This window comes from Desmodus rotundus, chromosome 3 (genome assembly GCF_022682495.2).
Source record: "Desmodus rotundus isolate HL8 chromosome 3, HLdesRot8A.1, whole genome shotgun sequence".
Lineage (NCBI taxonomy): Eukaryota > Metazoa > Chordata > Mammalia > Chiroptera > Phyllostomidae > Desmodus > Desmodus rotundus.
The window spans coordinates 30,337,385-30,358,438 of NC_071389.1; the positions used below are offsets into that span (position 1 = coordinate 30,337,385).

Consider the following 21,054-nt stretch of genomic DNA (forward strand, 5'->3'; position numbering starts at 1 on the left):
GGGTTAAGTGGGTCATACATCTAAAACTGTTCAGAGTACTACTACCCAGGCTGCCGTAATAGCATTTTTGCTGCTGCCTTTGTTGGAAATTTCACATAGTGATGGTTGTCACATTTCATTTTGCTTTCATTCATCTTCCTTTTGCTCCCATAGTTTTTTCCTAGTCTAATTTCCCCCTGGATAGCCGTAGGTCTCATTTATCACTGCGTCCTTCCCATGGAAGCTTTGTTATCGCCCATAAGATCGGCAGTGGCAGCTGGGCGCCTGTCTGTCCTCTCACACAGTTTCACTAATTGTTGCTGCCGAACACTGGCCTGTTGGAGCAGCTAGGACATGGGCTAAAATGAGAAACACCCTGAAATAGACTCACGTCTGTTACCTCCTGCCCTTGTTATTTTAAAGCAAATCCTAGACTTTATTTATTTTTTTTGTAAATATTTCCAGTTGTATCTCTAAAAGTAAGGACCTTTTAAAACATAGGCATATTATCATTATCTCTCCTAAACTAATAATTTACCAATGTCATCAAATATCCAGTCAGCGTTCAAGTTTATTTTTTAATATCTGGATTTTTCGAATCAATATTCAAACTGTGCCAACACAGTTTATTTGGTTAATGTGTCTGTTAAGAGGGTGACAATATTATTTATTATCCAAGCAAGGACACTTTTCCTGATGAAAGGGGATTCTGTTAACAGTCATACTGGGATAATAAGCATATACCTGATTGTCATGGACAAACTGAGAAGTCTGGTCACTGTGCTTTTAAGTTTCTCTTAATCTAGGTTTTTCTCTAGGTCTTTTTTTCCATCTTGCATTTCATTTGTTGAAGAAACTGAGTTGTTTGTTCTTACAGACTTTCCTACAGTCTGCATTGTGCTGCTTGCATCCCTAAGAGTGTTGCCGTCCGTGTTGAAGTGGTAACAGGCTCTTCCCCCTGCTCCTACAGAAAGCATCCCAAGGACCCACACATGGGAGATTGTGGAGTGGCATGGTTCATTCATGTGGGGATAGAAGCTGCCCCCTGGGAGTCCAGTGTCCCATCTCCCTCTGTCCTGCCATGGAGAAAGTCCAACTGTGTGCTCAGCAAAACGAAGTCAAAGCCAGCGTCCAGAGTTTCTGCTTCCTATTAAAGTCCAGTCCAGTCCAGCGCCCAGCTAGCTTAGTGTGTGTTTCCAGCTGTAGTCCATACCATGCTCCCTCCTGGAACCTGCATGTGGAGCCCACATAACCTTGGGCCACGCGGCTGCTAGGGCAACGTGGTCGGTCACTGGGCAAGAAAGGACATGAACGAATGGGGTGAATGCTTCACCAGCTGGGCAAGAGAGAGTGGGAGAGCTTCTTTGTTCCCCTGAGATGATATTAGTTTGGGCTTGGGACGGACTAGGTGCTCTTTCAAAAGAACCAGTCAATTTCCCAGGCTTCCAAGGGCTTTAGATGGGCCCACCTCCCAACCAGTCCCTTCTTTCTCCAGGCCAGACTGAGAGGCCTCTTTAGTCAAGCACCTTCCCCTGCACCCCCCAACAGTCTGGTACAGGAAGCGGGGAGGGAGGAGCCTTGATTTCCTTGGCAGAGCAATTCTATGATCCCCTGGGGTGTGAAGCTGTAGCTTCCTGGCTAGGCAAGCACACTGAGGAGCTAGCACATTGAGGGAAGAGTCAGAGACACAAATAATTTTCAACAATAGGTCTTGGGCATAGAAAAAATTAATTTTCATTGTGTATCAGGATAAATCCCTAGAATTGGGTTGCCGAGTCAAAGAATAAATATGTAGTAGTTGTATTAGTTATTGTCCAATTTCCCTCCAGTGGTTATATCATTTTGTATTTCTGCTGGCAGTGTAAGGTAGTATCTATTTGCTCACAGTTTTTCCAAGAGAATGAATGTATTATCCACCTTTTGAATTTTTGCCAGTTCAATAGGTGAGAAATGGTATCTCAGAGTAGCTAACTAAAAGTCATACTAAAATGTTCGTTAAAGATGAAGAATTTATTTCCCAACCTTATGTGGAGGGAATTAGTTCCCCTGTCCTAGGAGATGCACCCATCCATCCATCATTTCAAGTGTATACTAGGCCCTCTTAGCTGGAGAATAGTCCCAATTGTCAGGAGGAGAGTTCCCAGCATGTGATGGAGTGAGAGAGAATGCTTATTATCCAGTAAACTTTCAGCCCAAAAGTCTCCTTTGTTGCAGCCATTCCCAGAACTTTTCAGGTGATTGCTCTGGACTTACCAAAAATATATTTTTTAATAATCTCAAAATTGCAAGAATATTTTAAAGAGCACCCTTTGTCCCAAACCAATGGTCAGCAGACTGCATGGGCAAATGCAGCCTGTAGCCTATGTTTGTACCGCCCACGAGCTAAGAATGGATTTCACGTTTTTTCAGTATTATTTTGCATTAGTTTCAGGTGTACCGCATAGTGGTTAGACAGTCACATACTTCACGCAGTGATTCCCTTCCAGCATTTCAAGTATCCACCTGGCACCGTACACAGTTATTACAATATTATTGACTGTATTCCCTATGTTATACGGTTATATTCCCATGGCTATTTTATAACTACCAATTTGTACTTAATGAATTTTACATTGGCAAAGGTGTGTTTAAAAAAAAAATAAAACAAGAACTATGTGGCAGAGACCACATATGGCCCACAACCCCTAAAATATCAACCAGTCCTTTACCGAGTTTGCCAACTCTTGCCCTAACCCATTTGAGAATCGGTTCCCGACATGATGTCTCTTCCTTCCAGATTACTTCAGTGTGTGCTCCCTACACACATTTTCATAACTGTGACACAGCCATTAACATCAGGACATTAGATAAACAGCATCATCTAATCCACATGCTTAATTCATATTTCACTACATGTCCCAGTAATAACTTTTATAACAAAAGGATCTGATCCAGGATCATGTGTTACAATTTTATTGTTATTTCTTCAGTTTGGAACAATTCTGTAGTCTTTTCTCAACTTGTATGACCTGACGCTTTTGAAAATTACAGGCCAGTTATTTATAGGATGTCCTTCAATTTGGGTTCGTCTGATATTTTCTCAGGATTAGATTCCGGTTACGCATTGTCAGGGAGGGGAAACTTGTCCTCTACCTTTTTAGTTCAGTATCTGGGGACCTGTGAATTAAACTAACAACGTACAGATTGACAAGACAGAGAGCATACAATTTTTATTAATATTTACATGCGTGGAGTTCACAGAAAAGAAATGAAACCCAAAGAATGTTTAAATTCGTGTCAATATACGAAATGTCCAAATCTGTAAGAATTTTTATGAGTTTATTTGAGCCAAACTGATGACAATTGGCAGGAAGCAAAATCTCAACAGACTGAGAAAATGCTCCAGAAAATGGCAATTTTACCACTTATTTCATACATTAGAATCAAAGGAGAAGACTTAAGGGGGTCACGTGAAGTTCACTGGTGATGGATTAGGGAGGCTGGAGAAAGCACAGCAGGGAAGTTTCTAGGATTGGATAAAAAGTAAAAGGAATAGACACACATTTCTTTGACCTAGGCTGGTATAGGAACGTTAACAGTTAATAATTAACGTGATAATAGTAACCAGGAGGGGATTCGTGGTCTCTGCTTTGATGTAGTGTTTGTGCCCGGAGGGGGTCTGGAAAAAAAGAAATTACTCTGCTATTCCAAAGGTGATATCAGGTGTGTTATCCTAGATACAACAAACAGGCTCAGTTAGGGTGAAGACTGACCTTTATTGGGGGAAAATACTGCCCGAAGACTTGCCTGCCCTCCTTGAACTGTTTTTAGTTAGAAAGTTTCCATTTCAGACCATCCTTTGTAGTTGCTCTGGTCTCTGAGTTTGTAGGGCCACCACGCAGGTCTCCCCGGAGCTTGTCAGGTTTCGTACATGGCCCCTTTTCCTACCACAGTGTATGCATGTAACACACATGTATCTTTTTAAATGTCTTGATCTCTGTATATCGAAACCTATAAGCTCACATTTATACCTCTACTTTCAATTCTAATCCATTTTAGTCTTTTCCATTTCCGCACCTGTAACTTTCTTTGATAGTGAAAAACCTGACTACCATTGTCCTCGAAATATTTACTTATTGGATCATTTCTTTCTGTTTATAGCCAGCTTCCCTTTGCAATCACTGGCCTCCTGTGTGTATGCCCTTCTCACCTTGCCTGGGTCTTCAGTTCCCCATGCCAAACCGATAGCACTCTTCTCTCCAAGCAGACAACCTCCTTACCCCCATCAGTCTCTGACAGGCCATGACAGGTGCCGTCTCCTCTTCCCCCACCCCCTTGGCTGTCAACATCTACTGGCTTCCAGACTGAGTAATTCAGGATGGAAGGCAGGGAGGGAGGATTTGTAAGTCCACTAAGTACGTCAGATGCACTCTCAGGGACCTGCATACTTTTAAAAAATAACTTCACTGAGATATACTTTACATGCTATAAATTTTACCAATTATTATTTTTTTTTATCCACACCTGATGATATGCTTATTGATTCACAGAGAAGGGAAGGGAGGGAGAGAGAAAGGGAAACACTGATGTGAGAAACACCCATCGGTCGCCTGTCTTACACACCCTGACTGGGGACAGACCCCACAACCTAGGCGTGTACCCTGACTGGAATCGACCTCATGACCTTTCAGTTTACAGGACGATGCTCCAACCAACTGAGCCATACCAGCCAGGGCAGTTATTAATTATTTAATGATTTATACCAAATTCACAAAATTGTGCGCCATAATCTAAATTTAGAACGTTTTCATAACCCAGAAAGTTTCCTTGTACCCATTTGCAGTTAATCCTACTTTTTTCTCCCAGCCTTAGGCAACCACTGATCCGCTTCTGGCTGTATAAACTTGCCCCTAGTCAACATTTCACATAAATTGAATCATGCCTTGTAGCTTTTTGTTTCTGGCTTCTTTCATTGAGCATGGTGGATGAAGAACATGGTGTTTATCCACGCTGTAGCACGTATCAGTAGTGCGTTCCTTTTGATTGCTGAACAATGTTCCATCGTCTATACAGCCCACACTTTGTTAGTGCACCAGTTACTAGACATCGGGGCGGTTTCCCGGCTGGGCTATTGTGAGTAAACTCTGCTGTGAACATGCACACACATGTCACTGTGTGGACACAATGTTTTCATTTCTCTTGGGCACAGTTCTAGGAATGGAATTGTGTTGTAAGGTTCTACTTAACTTTAAAAAGTTAACTTTTCAGCACTACCCGTATAATTTTATACAACCACCAGCAATATTTGAGGGGTCATTTTTCCACATCTCCACAAACACTAGATATTCTGGCTTCTTGATTTTAGCCATTTAGTGGATTTGTAGCGATAGCTCATTGTGGTTTTAATTGGTGTTCCCCTAGTAGCCAGTGGTTTGAGCATCTTACCATGTTGTTGTCAGCCATTTGTATACTTTTCTGGTAGACTGTCAATTCACATATTTTGTCCATTTGAAAAATTGATTCATTTGTCTTACTGGCTTTTGAGTTCTTTAGATATTCTTGGTACAAGTCCTTTTTCAAATTCATAATTTGCGAATTTTTTGTATTTTAATTTTTTTTGGATGGTGTCTTTTGAAGTAAACATACTTTAAATTTTTTCTTTTGTGGATCATGCTTTTGGTATCATATTTAAGAACTATTTGTCTAACTCAAGGGTATAAAGATTTTCCTCTAGAAGTTTTATGTTTATAGCTATTAAATTTTAATATGTGATACACCTGAGTTAATTTTTGTGTATGGTACGAGGTAAAGGTCAAAGTTTTTTTTTTCTTTTCGAATGTGACTATCCATCTGTAAATAAATAAATAGCCGTCAGCTTGTCAGTTTCTCTGAAAGAGCCCACTGGAATTTTGATGGGGATCGCTTTGAATTTCTAGATCCGTTGTGGGTGGGTGGGCAGTCGTCACCTGGATGATCCTGAGTCTCCCAACCCGTGATGTACTAGTCGTACATTTCTTTTGTTACATTTATTCCTAAATATCTTGTTCTTTCTAACACTTCTTGTGAGTGGAATTGATCTTCTTAATTTCATTTTTGGATTGTTCGTTGCTAGTATATAGAAATGCAGTGGATGTATATGTAGTCATATGTATTCATGTAGCCTGTGACCAAACTTGTTTATTGGTTTTAGCAGTTCTTCTTTAATTCCTTGAAATTTTCCACATACAGGGTCATTTTATCTGTGAATGATAACAGTTTTACTTCTTCCTTTCCAATATGGGTGCTATCATTTTTTTTCCTTATCCCACTGGCAAGAACCTCCAGTACAGTGTTGAATAGAAGTGGCAAAAGCAGGTACACCTGCCTTGTTCGTTCAGAGGGAGGAGATTGTTCAGCCTTTCACCATTACAACATGTTAGTTGTGGGGTTTTCATAGATGCCCTCTATCAAGTTGAGGACGTTCCCGTTTCTAGTGTCGAGAAACTTTATTATGAATGTGTCAGACTTTTGTTAAATGTGTTTTCTGCATCTGTTGAAATGATCATGTACTTTTTTTCTTTATTCTGTAAATCTGGTGGTATATTAATTGATTTTAAACCAGTTTTACATGGGATAGATCCCATAATTTTGCTTTCTCTTTCCCTTTCATTTTTCTTATCTCTTTTTTATAGTTTTACATTTAAATTGTGTTTATTATTTAATTTTATGTTCTGTATATTTAACTACAATCATTTCGAAGGTTGCAAACTCTCCAAATATGGCCACAGTTCCTTGTCCCCACCGTCCGCCGAGACGATCGAGGTAAAGATGTAAGAAGATGCAATGCCAGGCCTTGCTGCAAGCGACCGAGTGGCCGGGATGGTGCAGGAGTCTGCCCTTATCTGCACTTGCTTTCTGCAGTTTCAGTTACCCCAGCAAACCATGGTTCAGAAACATCAAGTGGAGAATTCGAGGGAGAAGCAGTTCATAAGTTTTAAATTGTGCACCTTTTGAGCAGTGTGATGAAATGTCACACTGTCTAGCTCTGCCCTGCCTGGGACATGAATCATCCTGTTGTCCAGCGTGTCCCCACTGTGTACAGTACCCTCCTGTTAGTCGCCTAGTGGGCGTCTCAGGTACTAGGATTGACTGTCACGATATCACGGTGCTTGTGCTGCGACCCTTTAATAATGACCCTTTTGAAGACCTTGTATCTTCTAGGATCCTGGGGAAATGTCCCGAGTCTTATGAAATGGAAAAATTAGCCAGTTCCTAGTTTTGGATCTCAGCTGAGTCATGGCATCTGTACTGGGGTGCCTGACCTTTTTTTCCCCTGGCAGCTGTTGCTGATTTGCCAAGCGAGATTATGTGTACCTTCGTGAAAAGGCATGTGGCCTGGACATACGATCTTCAGTGTTTTGAATTTTATTTTAAATTTTAAACAAGATCATGATAAATGAAATTAGAATCAATTATCTGTCCCTCCTGTTTCAAGAGATCTTTATTTCTGTACACAGAGACTTTAGACATAATGGTTTAATATACCTTACGTGTGCCAGGTGTACAAGTATCCTCTTTTATTTTAAACCTTGTCACAAATCATACTCATCCATTCATTCATTTAACAAATACTTATTGGGAAACCTACCATATGCCAGGCAGAGTTCCAGGCACTGATGATTACAGCAGTAAAGAAAGCATGCGCAAGCCCCTGGCCTCATGGAGTTTAGATTCTCGTGGGAAGAGAAACAACAAACAAAATGCACGTGCAAAATATATACTTAGATAGTGTTAAGTGCTGTGGATAAAAGCATATTCGGAAAGGGGGGTAAAGAATTTGAGAGGCAGTTACAGTTTCAAATAGAATGATCAGGGGGAAATTTGTTGAGAAGATTGTACTTGAGCCAAGACCTGATACAGGTGAGGGGGAAACACAGACTGAGGAAGTGTGTTTAGTAAAGGCCCTGAGGCAGTGGCATGCTTGACTGTTCCAAGAAAAGTAAAGAGGCCCATGTGGCTGAGTGGAGTGAGTGAGAGGGAAAGAGATAGAGACCCAGACCGTGTGAGGCCTTGTAGACTATTGAGTAAGACCACTGATGTTTACTCTCAGTGAGACAGGGAGAATTTTAAGAAGAAGAGTGACTTTGATATTACTTACATTAAAAAATTTTTTACAGCTTTATTGAGTTATGATTGAAATATAATATATAATAGAATGCAGATATTTAAAACATACAATTTGATGGGGGGTTGCCAAAGGCATACGTCTGTGAAACTATTAGCACAGTCAAGATAATGAACATATCTTTAACTCCCAAAAGTCTCCTTATGCCGCTTTATAATCTGTTCCCCACCTCTGCTCTGGCAACCACTAACCTGCTGTCTGTTACTATAGATTAGCATTTTCTGGAATTTTATATAAATTCTGGAATTGTTCAGAATATACTCTCATGTCTGGCTTCTTGCTCTCAGCATAATTATTTTGAGATTCACCCATTGTGTGCATCAGTAGCTACTCTTTTTTATTGCTGAGTAGAATCCCATCATGTGGATATACAATGACTTGTTTATCATTCACCTGTCAGTGGACATTTGAGGTGGTTTCTAATTTTTAGTTGTCACAAAGAATAAACACCGTATTGTTGGGTCCTGCCTTTTTAATCCAATCTGGCAACCTCTGCCTTAAGTGAATATGCCTTTACAACATTTACATTATATGTGATTATTGGTGTCATTGGGTTTTAATCCGTTAACTTGCTGTTTGTTTTCCATTTGGCCCAACTGTACTTGTTCCCCTTTTGTTATTTTTCTGCCTTCTTTTGGAATGGTTATTTTTTATGATTCCATTTTATTTCTTTTGTGGGCTTGTTAACTATGCTTATTCACTTTTCTTTTTCAGTAGTTTCATTAGTGTTTAAAATATAAAATTTTAGCTTGTCACAGTTTGTGGTGTTATACCGCTTCACACCTAGTGTGAGTACACGTCCATTCTTCCCTCCCAGCTGTGGCGCTAAGGCTGTCCTACATTTGGTGCCTACATATGTTATTATAATAAATTATTATGTTTTCTCTAGAGTTTTATTATCCTTTAAAGAGATTTAAAAAATAAAAACAAGTGATGTGTGTTTACTTGCATGTTACCATTTTTTGTGCTTTTTCTCTTTGCGTAGATCCAGATTAATTCTGCTCTCATGTCCCTGGGGGACTGCCTTTAACGTTCATTCTAGTGCAGGTCGGCTGCCCATGAATTCTGTCAGCTTTTGTATGTCTGAAAAGGTCTTAGTTCTGGCTACCTTTTTGAAGGATATTTCTGCTTCGTATTGAATTCCGCATTCACTACTTTGAGACATTTCTTCACTGTCTTCTGGCTTGCATCTTTTTCCGATGACAAGTCTGTCGTCATTATCTTTTTTCTTCTGTGAGTATAGTTATCATCAAATTTGGAAAATTTTCAACAATGACTTCTTCAGATATTTTTTCTGTCTCTCCCTTCCTCCCTTTACGGGACTCTGATTACATATCAGCTCTGCCTGAAGTTATCCCACAGTTCGCTGTGGCTGTTTCCCTTTAAAAATTTTTGTCTTTTTCGTTTTGCACAGTTTCTCTTGCTATGTGTAGGTTCACTGATCTTTCCTTGTGCAATAAATCATCTCCTGGTAATGGCATCCAGTTTAATTTTCATCTGAGACTCTTTTAACCTCTAGAAGGTCTGTTTGGGTTTTTTAAAATATCATCATTATTTCTCCTTAACATTCCGTACTTTCCTGTATCTTATTGAAAATACAGAATATAGTTAAAATAACTATTTTAATGTTCTCTTCTACTAATTCTATTATCTGTGTCATCTTTGCATCAACTAACCTTCCTCTACCCTGGTTATGGGTCATACTTTCCTGCTTTTTCTATGCCTAGTAATTTTTTATTACATATAAAACACTGTGAATTTGGCCTTTTTGTATGCTGGTATTTTTTATTTCTTTCAATATTTTCAGGCCTTGTTGTGGGACACAGATTACTTGGAAAGAGTTCAGTATTTTTGAGAACTGTTTTTCAGCTTTGTTAGGGGGAACTAAAGTAGCGTTTGGGACTGATTTTTCCTTGCCGCTGTCCCATGGGTTACCAGGTTTGTCCCCTCGGGTGGAGGAAACGCAGACTCTTCCCAACCCTGTGCGAGCACCTGGGAGTGTTCCACCCGCTCCTTTTCTCGGTTCTTTCCTCCACTCAGGGAGACCGCGAGACTCTGCATGGGCCACCTCCTCCCCGTGCTATCGCTGGGAAATCTTTCCAGATAGTAAATTTGGGTAACCCTAGGACTCCCCTTGTTTGTTTCCCTTCCCTTAGTGACCACCGTCCTGCATTGTTTATTGTATACTGTTGGAAAACTGCTTCTTTTTTTTGCCCAGGTTCTTATAACATGAGAGGGTAAATCTGTTCCTTCTTACTCTATCATGATTGGAAGTGGAAGTCTTTTCTGATTTATCTTTTAAAGGGTGTATTTTTTAGAATAGATTATAAGTGTAGAAGCAGACATACCAATGAGGAAGCTGTTTTAGGAAAGAGATAATGGTGGCTTGGTCCAAGGTGGTAGTGGTGGAAGAAGTGAGACATGATCAAATTTTGGACATATTTTAATGTTAAAGCCAACAAGATTTACGATAATTAATATACAAAAGAAAGAGAGTCATCTAGAATGACACATAATATTTACAATATCTTCATTGTATATTTGAGAACACCAGAGCATGAGAATTCATGAGACTTGATCAAGGTCAAACAGCCAATCTCAAGCTCAGATCTTCTAATTACAAAGCCCTGTTCTACTTACCACACCGACACCGACACAGAGACTGAGCAGTGCAAACCACAAGTGCTAAAGCAGTTCAGAGAAAGGAAAGACATCTTCCTGCTTGAAAGAATAAAGGAGAATTCACACACACACACACACACACACACACACACCTCATTTGAGCTCATGTTCCCTAAAGAATGGGTAGGATTGGGTAAGAAGGGAGGACACACGTGTTGAGGGAAGTAGTGGAAACCATTGTGCAGAAATCTTGGAGTTTTCCTGCTGCTCAGGATTCCCCTGGTCTGGGTAAACTTTCCAAGGGTCACTGTAGTTTCATATAGTTTCTCACGTTCAGAACTGCATGGCCTAGAGTTATTTTTTAAGAATATTTGTATCTTATTCTTAGAACTAGGGGCTAAATAAAATAAGCATAGGTATACTTCTTTATAAGAAAACCCAAAAGACAAAACTTATCTAAGCAAAAATAGATTCTTTCCAGTAGGATTAATTTGAATAGCCATGTAAAGCAGTTTGAATTATATTCAAACTATGATGGGAAACCATTCAGGGTATTTAAGAAAGAATTCACATGATCTAATCTTTTGTTTTAGAAATACTAACCTGGTTCACGGTGAAGAATAGCCTGGTGGGGACATGGGGGTGGACAGGAAGAACCAAAGAGGAAAGATCATTCAGAAACCTTTTTAGACTTAAACTGGAGGCAATGAGAATTGTTTAGACTCGGGACATACAGTCATACCTCAGTACTCATTGGTTTCAGAACTCATCAAACCCTGTACTTGTTGCATTTTGATGAGAAAAAAAATTTCCGCACTCAACGCTTGCTCAGGACTCGTTGCACTTGCTAGAACTTGTGTGAGACATAACACCGCCCCACAAGAGAAAATGCTTCCTTATTCGATACCTGTCAGTTTTGGCAGGTATCGGCACAAGTTCTGGAATGAATTAACGACGAGTACCGAGGTACCACTGTATTTTAAAGGTATAATCCACAGAACTTGCTGGTTGTTTTGGATGTTGGTGTAAAAAAAGAGAAGAACCAACAATGACTCACAGGTTGTTGCTGAGCTTCTGGATGAATGGTGTTGCCATGTAATGAGATAGAGACAACTTAGGGAGGGGTAGCAGGTTTTAGAGGGAAATTCAAGAGTTCTGTGCCTCTTTAAGATGCCTTTTAGACATCCAGTTGGAGATGTCAATAGGCATTTGGATATATGAATGTTGCATTCAGGAGAGAGCACAGAATCAGCAATACTAAGCTGAGTATCATCAGCATCATAGAATTGAAGCTATGAAATTGGAACAATCATGTAGGGAATAAGTATAGGGAGAGAATAAAAGATATTTTAGATCTGAGCCTTAGTGTACTAAATGATTTAGAGGTCAGGAAGAGAAGGAACTAACAAAGGAAATGAAAAATGAGCAGCTAGTGAGATAGGAGGAAATATATTGTGTTCTAGAAACTAAATGAAGGGGTACCGCAGGAAGAGTTACACAGATATTAGGTGGAACAATAGAAGCCAAACACACAAAAATGCATCATTCTACTTACAGGAATTCAGCAAAACAAAATTAACATGGCGAGAGAAGAAAGTGGTCGGGGCACAGGGGGTTGGCAGGGAAAGGAAAAGGGCGAGTGGGAGCTTTCTGCCGTAGTGCATTATTCTGTCTCTTGCTTGGTAAGTTGTTATGTGAATATATACAATTAAGTCTCATCAAACAGAACACTTAAGATCTGAATATTTCATTAACTGTAAATTATATTCCATTGTTTTTTTTAGAAAGGAAGTTAAAACTTTCAAGCAATGTTGAGAGGATACATAAAATGAGGGTTGAGAATTGAATGTTGTCAGCGGTGACCTGGAAAACAGTGGTCTCAATGGCAGGATGGGGGTGACTGTCTAGAGGGAGCTAAAGAGAGACTAAGAAATGAAGATGTGAAGATGACAAGCACAGAACCGCTACATGAACGTTTTCCTAAACAGAGGAGAAAAGAAATGGGCAACTTGGGGGAGGTCTATGAAGGCTTTTGATTTTTTAAGCTGGAAGAAATGACAGCATGTTTCTATGATGATGAGAATGATCCGGGGGAAAGTGGAAATTCGTGGCGTAGGAGAGAGAAGGCAGTGCGGGCGCAGACTTCTTGAATAGGGAGTTGGGGGAGTTGACTTTGATAGGAGCGTGGGCTTTCACTCTGCTCTTACAGATGAGGAAGTAGAGTGTATGGATGTAGATTTAGGTTAATAGTTTTTTGTGGAGGAACATGTAGTAGTACTTTATGCCCCACCCCCACCCAGTTGAATACAAAGCAAAGTCAGCAGGTAAGGGTGAGATGTGGGGAAGGAGTGCTGGAGCATGGGGACAGGATGTGAATTAATTACCTTGGGGAGAGAGAGAGAACACACGCAAGTGTACACACTGCCTGTTGCCGAGGTAAATGTTGTATGGTTGACAAGACCCACTTGATGTTTATCATCATAAAGAGATACCAGCCAGCGTGATTTGAAATTTTTCTTCAGTCACCTTCAGCTACCCAAGTACAGCAGCAAAATAGATGGCAGGCTGGGTTTAACAAGGATTTCACCAGGACTGCGGTGTCCTGGGGGACAGCAGGTTTCAGTTAGAGCTAGAATGTAAAGTGAATGTTGAGAAAAGAAATTGAATATGTAAGAAGTTTACATATTCTGATGACAGACTGAGTTCAAGGAGGCACAGTGTAAGCTTTCTTTGAAGCTCAAGGAGCAGAGGGAGACTGTGGAATTGCAGAGTGGAAGTCGTGGGCGCACACGTGATGGTGACTGAGGTAATGAGGGTGCTTCTGATCACATTCGTTAGGATGGTTTACTGGGGGAAAGGTCCTTGTCATTTCTCATCATAATCTTGTCCTTGAAACTGATCTCAGTCTTTCTAGTGGTTCTCATCACATTTCCAATAGTTCTTTATGACAGTCTTCCAGCCCTACAGAGTCTGTGTGGCCCACCCCTGTGGCTTCTATAACCTGCTTCTTGTCCTATCGTTCTCCCCTCTGGCCGCCCACTTGACTTCTTTGCTATTTCTTGAACATTCTCTCTCTCTCTCTCTCTCTCTCTCTCTCTCTCTCTCTCTCTGTCTCTCTCTCTATCTTTTCTCATAGTACTATTAACTCCAGTTTGAGAATAGAGACTTTCTCTCTTCTTCCCCACTGTTTACCTTCTGTACCTAGAACAGTGCCTGGTACATAATAGATGTTCAGTAAATATTTGTTTGGATGAATATAAGTGACAAGCTTCCCTAATGCCTTTAAAAGATGGGCTGACTTTCAAATAAACGTTTATACACTTTTCAGCAGCAGGTGGAGCATGAAATGGCTTTCCGTCATGACCTGGTTTACTCTAACCACAAGAAAAAGCCTCAGGCATTAACATGTAATAGAAAACCAACTTTAGAAGGTACCCAGGCTTGTTTTGAAATGTATGGTGATATGAGAATATTACTTAATTCATGGATTAAGCAGTTTAAAAAAATAAATTTCATAGATTAAGTTAATAGTTTTGTTTTATGGCTAGAACATTAATTTTTAGGAGATACGAGAATATGTGTGACTTGTGATTTCGTTTTCTAGCTCAAATGTGCAGTGGTTAATCTTCATTGTATACCATTTAAGAAATGATTGTTACCCTTCGTGAGTTCCTTGTGTTGGCTTGGGATGCAAAAGCCAAAATGGCAATGGAAATACAAAGTAGAACTTAAACAGTGGCAAACGTTATTCCAAGGTGGAACACAGTGTGTTATGAAGTTGCACTGGTGTGAACGGTAATTGCTAACCCGGTTGAAAACAATGTACTGCTTAGTCCACGGAACGGTGCCATTCTTTTGTTCCTTGGTAGCCATTCCAGGTCTCTGGGCCCATGGCGTGGCTCTGTCATAACTAACATTTGTGCTCTCATTGCAGTTGTCGGACAAGTAACCGTAAGAGTTTGATTGTGACCTCTAGCACGTCACCTACACTACCACGGCCGCACTCCCCACTCCATAGCCACACAGGTGAGTGCTTGAAGGTTAAGAAAGGTGGAATGAAAGATGCGCAATTTTTTTTTCTCCTTCTTACTTTTTGTAGTTCAACACATTACATCGTCACTTCATTTTGCTGACGGAAGCATACAGAGCTCATGAGCATGCTTTCTGTGGGAGAACGTCTTCAGTCTGTTTTTGATTTAGTTGTTTCTTGCCTTGACCTGTCCACATTTCTTTTGGTCTTGTGCTTATCTTGGGGCTAGGTATGTATCCTGGGGCCATAGCCTCTGTTCTAGTGTATTAAGAGTGTGTTATGGCTGCAGTTATCTGGGGCCATGTGATAAGGGCTCCATTAACATTTTGTCCTACCGTGCCCATGGAGTAAAGCTCACAGTGATGATTTTCTGCCTAATGGGACTTCTGATAACTTTCCCTCTGTTAGAACGGGAGTCAACAAAAGTGAGAGAAATATCTGTTTTATGTTGACATTGATTTCACATACTGGAATTAAAGCAAATGACCTCATGCTTTCAGACTCTGCTCCACATGGGCCCCTGCAGACAGTATAAGGACGGGTATACTTGCTTCTGGCTGAGGAATCTCTAAAAATTGTAAGGCAGAAGACCTGGTTTGCGTTAGCCATGTATTTTGCTCTGGACATGTATTCTCGCATCCCAGAGGAGCCAGATGAGGCAAGTCGGGTGTTGAAGGGATGCCTGCACTGCTGTACTGTTCATTGCTACCCTGTTTGCAGTGGAAGTTCCAGACCTAGGTGTAAGGGAGGTGGAGCAGACTCGAAACCACAGGAAGCCATTCAGAGCTGGCTGCCTGATTTGGTAAGCCATGGGCCTTGTCTGTCTTTGGGCAGTAAAAGAGTACCAAAGCAGCGAAACAAAGACAGGTGTGTTCCATTTGGGTTTGTCTCTTTGCTCACAGTTACTGTGTCTTTGGGAGAGAGAAAGTGAGGCGTAGTTGTTGGAGCCCCTTGAGAGTCTGGTGATTCTGAAATTGATCGTTGTCCTTGGTAGAAGGGTCTCACTTTCCTGGGCCCAGATCCGGTTATTCGGTGTGCTCGTGGCCCTTTCCCAAGAATCAGTTAAACTCTCAAACACTAACTATTACATTAGAAGACACCACCAAGAGCACAGGAGGAGAAGCCAGGGAACTGAAGACATACTTGGCCCTCAAAGCAAAGATCTTACTGTGCTTAGGTACCTAGCCCCCCACATTAACTGGGTTATACGGTAGCTCAGATAGCGTATTCTACCCTGGAACTTTGTGAAAACTCAGCATATATGCGACCTGGCCTTTTGAGCATATAGAAGTAAATCTAGCACATCTAGACCTTGTACATAGTTCCCAACTGTAACATGAGTCCTGGGCAGTAATTACTGCTGGCTGCTCCTCTCTGAGATGATTATCTCTCTATTTAGATTCCTGGCAGTTACAGTTTGGGACTAAATCTTCCCTGCTCAAGTGGCTTTGATTGAGAACATCATCTGGCCTTTTCAGCCTACCTGGGTCTCTGGACTCTAGCTTTGAGTTGATATCTGAAACATGCTCAGTTATTATCATCATAAATGTTAGCTATCATTATTATCTCTCCTCAGTCACTGCAGAAAATCCAGGCAGACCTCAGATCAAGGGAGAAAGAATTGGTTTAAAAGCCCAGTTCGTGGACATAGACCCTGTACCTACCTGGCTGGTGAGAAAGGCAGCACTGACTGCCCCACACAGACCAAACCTCACATCGTCATGTCCTCAGGTCTCACAGATCTTGGTACTTGGGTCTTCAGGGTGTTCCACGACTTCGTCATTTCACTTTAAAGTCTGGAATCTGTTGAATAATATGACACCTATTGATGTGAAAATTAGCCCGCTTATTTTACACAGTTCAGTTCAATATTAAATATTTACTATATGTAAGTAGATTACAAATACAGTAAGTCAGTTCAGGAGGCACTTAGCCATTCTGGAAATGGAATCTTTCTAGTTAATTATTGTTGTTGTTTTTAATTAATAAATTTTGCTTTTTAGAGTAGTTTTAGGTTCACAGCAAAAATGAGCAGAAAGTACAGGGGGTTCCTGTATTCCTTCTCACCATACATGCACAGTTATTATCTTTATCCCGAACCAGAGTGACACATTTGTTACAGCTGATGAACCTGCATTGCCACGTCATTATTATCCCAAATCCATAGTTTACATGAGGGTCCACTCTTGGTAGGTTTGTATATTTTATGGATTTTGACAAGTGTATAATGATATGTATCTACCATCGTATTGTCATACAGATAGTTTCACTGTCCTAAATATTCTCTGTGCTCTGTCTGTTCATATCTCACTTGCTCAACCTCTGGCACCCACTAATCTCTTCACTGTCTCCATAGTTTTGCCTTTTCCAGAATGTCATATGGTAGTTGGAATCATACAGGATGTAGCCTTTTCAAGTTGGTTCATTTCTCTTAGTAGTATACAGTTAAGATTCCTCCATGTCTTATCACAGCTGGATAACTTCTTTCCAGCTCTGAATAACATTCTCTTGTCTGGATGTACCAGTTTACCCCCTCGCCCAGTCAAGGACATCTTCGCGACTTCCGAGTTTTGAAAATTATGCAGAAAGCTGATGTAAATCTCTGTGTGCAGATGTTTGTGCGGACTTAAGTTTTCGGTACATTTGGGTAAATACCAAGGAACATGATTGCTGGATCATACGGTTAAGGGTTTGCTTAGTTTTGAAAGAAACTGCTAAATAGTCCTCCAAAGTGGCTGTACCATTTATATTCACACCAGCAACAAATGAACATTTCTATTGTTCTACAGCCTCACCAGCATTTGGTGCTGTCCATGTTTTGGAATTTGACCATTCCGATAGGTTTGTAGTGGTATCTGCTTGTTTTAATTTGCGTATCTCTAATGACGTATGATGTTGGACATCTTTTCATATGCTTACTTGCCTTCTGTATATCTTCTTTGATGAGATGTCTGTTCAGATTCTTTGCCTATTTTTAAATGGGGACCTGGCTTACAACCAGGCATGTGCCCTGACTGGGAATTGAACCAGTGACCTTTTGGTTCACAAGCCTGCACTCAATGCACTGAGCCACACGAGCTAGGACCTTCTTCTGGTTTCTTCAGGTAGAGGCTTAGATGATTAATTTTAGATCTTCTTTTCTAATATATGCATTTAATGCTGTAAATTCCTCTCTAAGCTGTGTTTTGCTGCATTCCACAGATGTTGATATGTTGTATTTTCACTTTTACATTTAGTCCAAAATACTGTTTAATTTCTCGGGATTTCTTCTTTGACCCATGTGTTATTTCTAAGTGTGTTGTTTAATCTCCAAGTGTTTTGGGATTTTTCGGTCATCTTTCTGTTATCGATTACTCATTTAATTTCATTTGAAAGCAGACATTGTATGATCGCCATTCTTCTAAATTTGTTAAGGTGTGTTTTATGGCCCAGAATGTGGATTTTATGGTGAGTATTCCATACGAGCTCGAGAAGAATGTGTATTCTGTCGTCATTGGATGGAGTAGTCTATAGATGTCACTTATATCCAGTTGATTGATGGTGCTATAGAGTTCAACTCTGTCCTTACTGATGTTGTGCCTGCTGGATCTGTCCATTTCTGATAGAGGGACACTGAAGTTTCTGACTATAAAAGTGGGTTCATTATTTCTCCTTGCTGTTCTAACAGTTTGAAGCTCTGTTGATAGGCATCTGCACATTAAAGGTTATGTCATCCTGGAGTATTGACCCCTTTATCATTACATGATGCCCCTCTTTATCCTGATAACCTTTGTTGCTCTGAAGTCTTCTCTGTTCAAAATTAATATAACTACTCCAATCAATGTTCTTTTGATTAGTGTTCATATATCTTTATTTATTTTTAATCTATCTGTATCTTTATATTTAAAATGACTTCGTTGTCCTGACCAGTGTGGCTCAGTTGGTTGGGCGTCATCCCACAAAGCTAAAGGTTGCCTGTTCAATTTCTGGTGAGGGCACATGCCTGGATTGCAGGTTCCAGGGGAAGAAGAACCACATGTTTCTCCCTGTCCTTCATTTAAATCTCCCAGCCCCAAATCCTTGTGTTCCAGAAGGGTCCAGTCTCCCTCCCCAATCCCATCCTTTTTTCAAGCTAGACTGGCAGATCTGCACCCCTGCCCCGCCCCTTCCACCAGGTTCCTGAGGGGAGTGGGAGTGCTTTTCCCTCCAAGTCTCAGCCCAGGGGTGTCACACGCTGTGCTCAGCTTTACCTCTGCCACCTCTGGTGTTTTCTACAACCCCTCACTTACTACGGAGCTGGCCAGGCCATCTACCTATATCACTCCCTCCTGTCTTTTGTATCATTGCAGGCGTTCATTTCACTTATACATAGGAACCGAGACACACACACACACACACACACACACAAGCATACATAATAAAATACATTGTTGCTGTTATTATTCTGAATAATATGAAAAAGAATCAAAGTTTTCATTTTACCCGCACTAATTCCTTTCAATATGTATATCTGAATTCTGACCTATATTACTTTCCTTTTCTCAGAACTCTTAGCATTTCCTTTAAGGCAGGTCCACCGGCAACAAATGCCCTGAATTTTTGTTTAAAAAGTGTTTATTCCTCCTTCACACCTGAAAAATAATTTTACAGGGTACAGAACTTTATGTTAGTGGGGTTCCCCCCCTCCTTAGCACTAAGTATTTTACTCTCTTCTTGCTTGCATGGTTTTTGAGAAGTTGGGTATAATTCTTACCTTTTTCTTTTTTTCCCCATTTAATCCTGCTTGGTGTTCTCCAAGCTTTCTGGATCTGTAGTTTGGTTTCTGACATTAATTTGAGGAAATTCTCAGTCATTATTTCAAATATTTCTTCTGTTTCTTAATTAGTTCTCCCAACGAGAGTGCCTTTACGTAGTTGGCAAAGATTGCTGCATAGGGTTGTTTGGCATTGTGCGCGAGGCTGGTTTTTTCCTGGGTCAATACAGAAAAATACTAAGTGCTACCAGACCTTGTTGGATGGAGAGGATGGAGAGCACCTGGGCAGCTTCGTGGTGCCTTGGAACATCCACCCCCTATTCAGGAAGCAGCTATAGGAGAACAAGCCAAGGCGTGCTGAACTGCCATGCCTCTGAGCTGGGTAGCTGCAGTTTCTCATAGACCGTGTTGGTGCGCAGAGTGGCGCACAGAAGTGAGGAAGTGAACAGGGATTGGCCATGTAGCCAGCACATCGTGGCCTTTTAGACAGGAACACATTGATAGCTCCTGCCAGCTAGGAACTCCTAATAACCAGCCCCCAGTTGGAAGTTAGATCAGAGAAGTATGGCAGGCTTCACTTCCAGAACTGTTGTGACTAGTGCAAAGCTAAGCACCCAATTTTGCTCAAAGTTTCTGAGCTGTAAGTTAGCAAGTTACAGGGTACATGTGAAAACTAATAAAGAGATGAGAATAATTCCTACACTAAGTCTGCTGGGCAGACTTGGAGGCCTTGTGTATGGACTATTTGAAGGAACACTGCTCTACTAAGTCCCCACCTGGGAACTTCAGTTTCCCTTAAGCACACATGTTTCTGGGTTAGCCCCTTGGACGCAGTGTGCAGAGATTATGTGTAAGAGACTTTTGGACCAGGAGACCTGGTGCCCTTTGAGGAATGTTTGAGTATTTGGTCATGCCTTTGGTACTGAATGAGTTCTTCAAGCCATTGGAAGTTGAGTTAACTCAACTAGACATATTGGAACCTGCGGTGTTCCTAGGAGGGCAAGAAATTGGCAAGTCACTAGTGCATCTAGAATGGATATTTGGGAGACAGATGGTTAAACGCAACTTGGGAACAAAGGAGAAACCTATGGGCTGACAATCTTCTACAAAGAGAATCATGAAACTATGGTGGGCCTGAAAAAATAACCCTGTGTGCTAATTGCCGATGCTAGGAGCAGATTTCTTCCCTAAAGGTTGTCTTAACCCTCCTCTCCTCAGAAACAAACCTCACAAAGGGTTCACTTTCCTTCCCTCAGGTAACAGCCCTTTGGACAGCCCCCGGAATTTCTCTCCAAACGCACCCGCTCACTTTTCCTTTGTTCCAGCCCGCAGGTAAGTTGATGGAAAGCCTCCCGTTTGGCTAGTGTGTGCGGCACTTGTGTGAGTGGCCGTTAACATCAGTGTCCTCCTCTGACTGCCCTCCCAAGTGTGTTACCTTGGCCACCAACTACCAAAACTCTTTCCTGCCTTCCTCGCCTAGGTTCAAGTTCTGCTTTCCCTATGCTCTAGGTATTGCATTTGAATGTTTGGGTGGGCAAATCGATGTTA

The 21,054-nt window shown here is 41.0% G+C and overlaps 1 protein-coding gene across 9 annotated transcripts in view; it reads left to right on the forward strand.

Annotated features, from left to right (window-relative positions):
* MAST2 (microtubule associated serine/threonine kinase 2) overlaps positions 1-21,054 on the forward strand; it is a 158,895-nt gene that overhangs the window by 108,245 nt on the left and 29,596 nt on the right. For all 9 annotated transcript variants that reach the window (XM_053920345.1, XM_053920348.1, XM_053920347.1 and 6 more), the window contains 2 exons: positions 14,679-14,770; positions 20,763-20,838. In XM_053920345.1, coding sequence (XP_053776320.1) covers positions 14,679-14,770; positions 20,763-20,838 — 168 coding nt within the window. The remainder of the gene's footprint in view (positions 1-14,678; positions 14,771-20,762; positions 20,839-21,054) is intronic.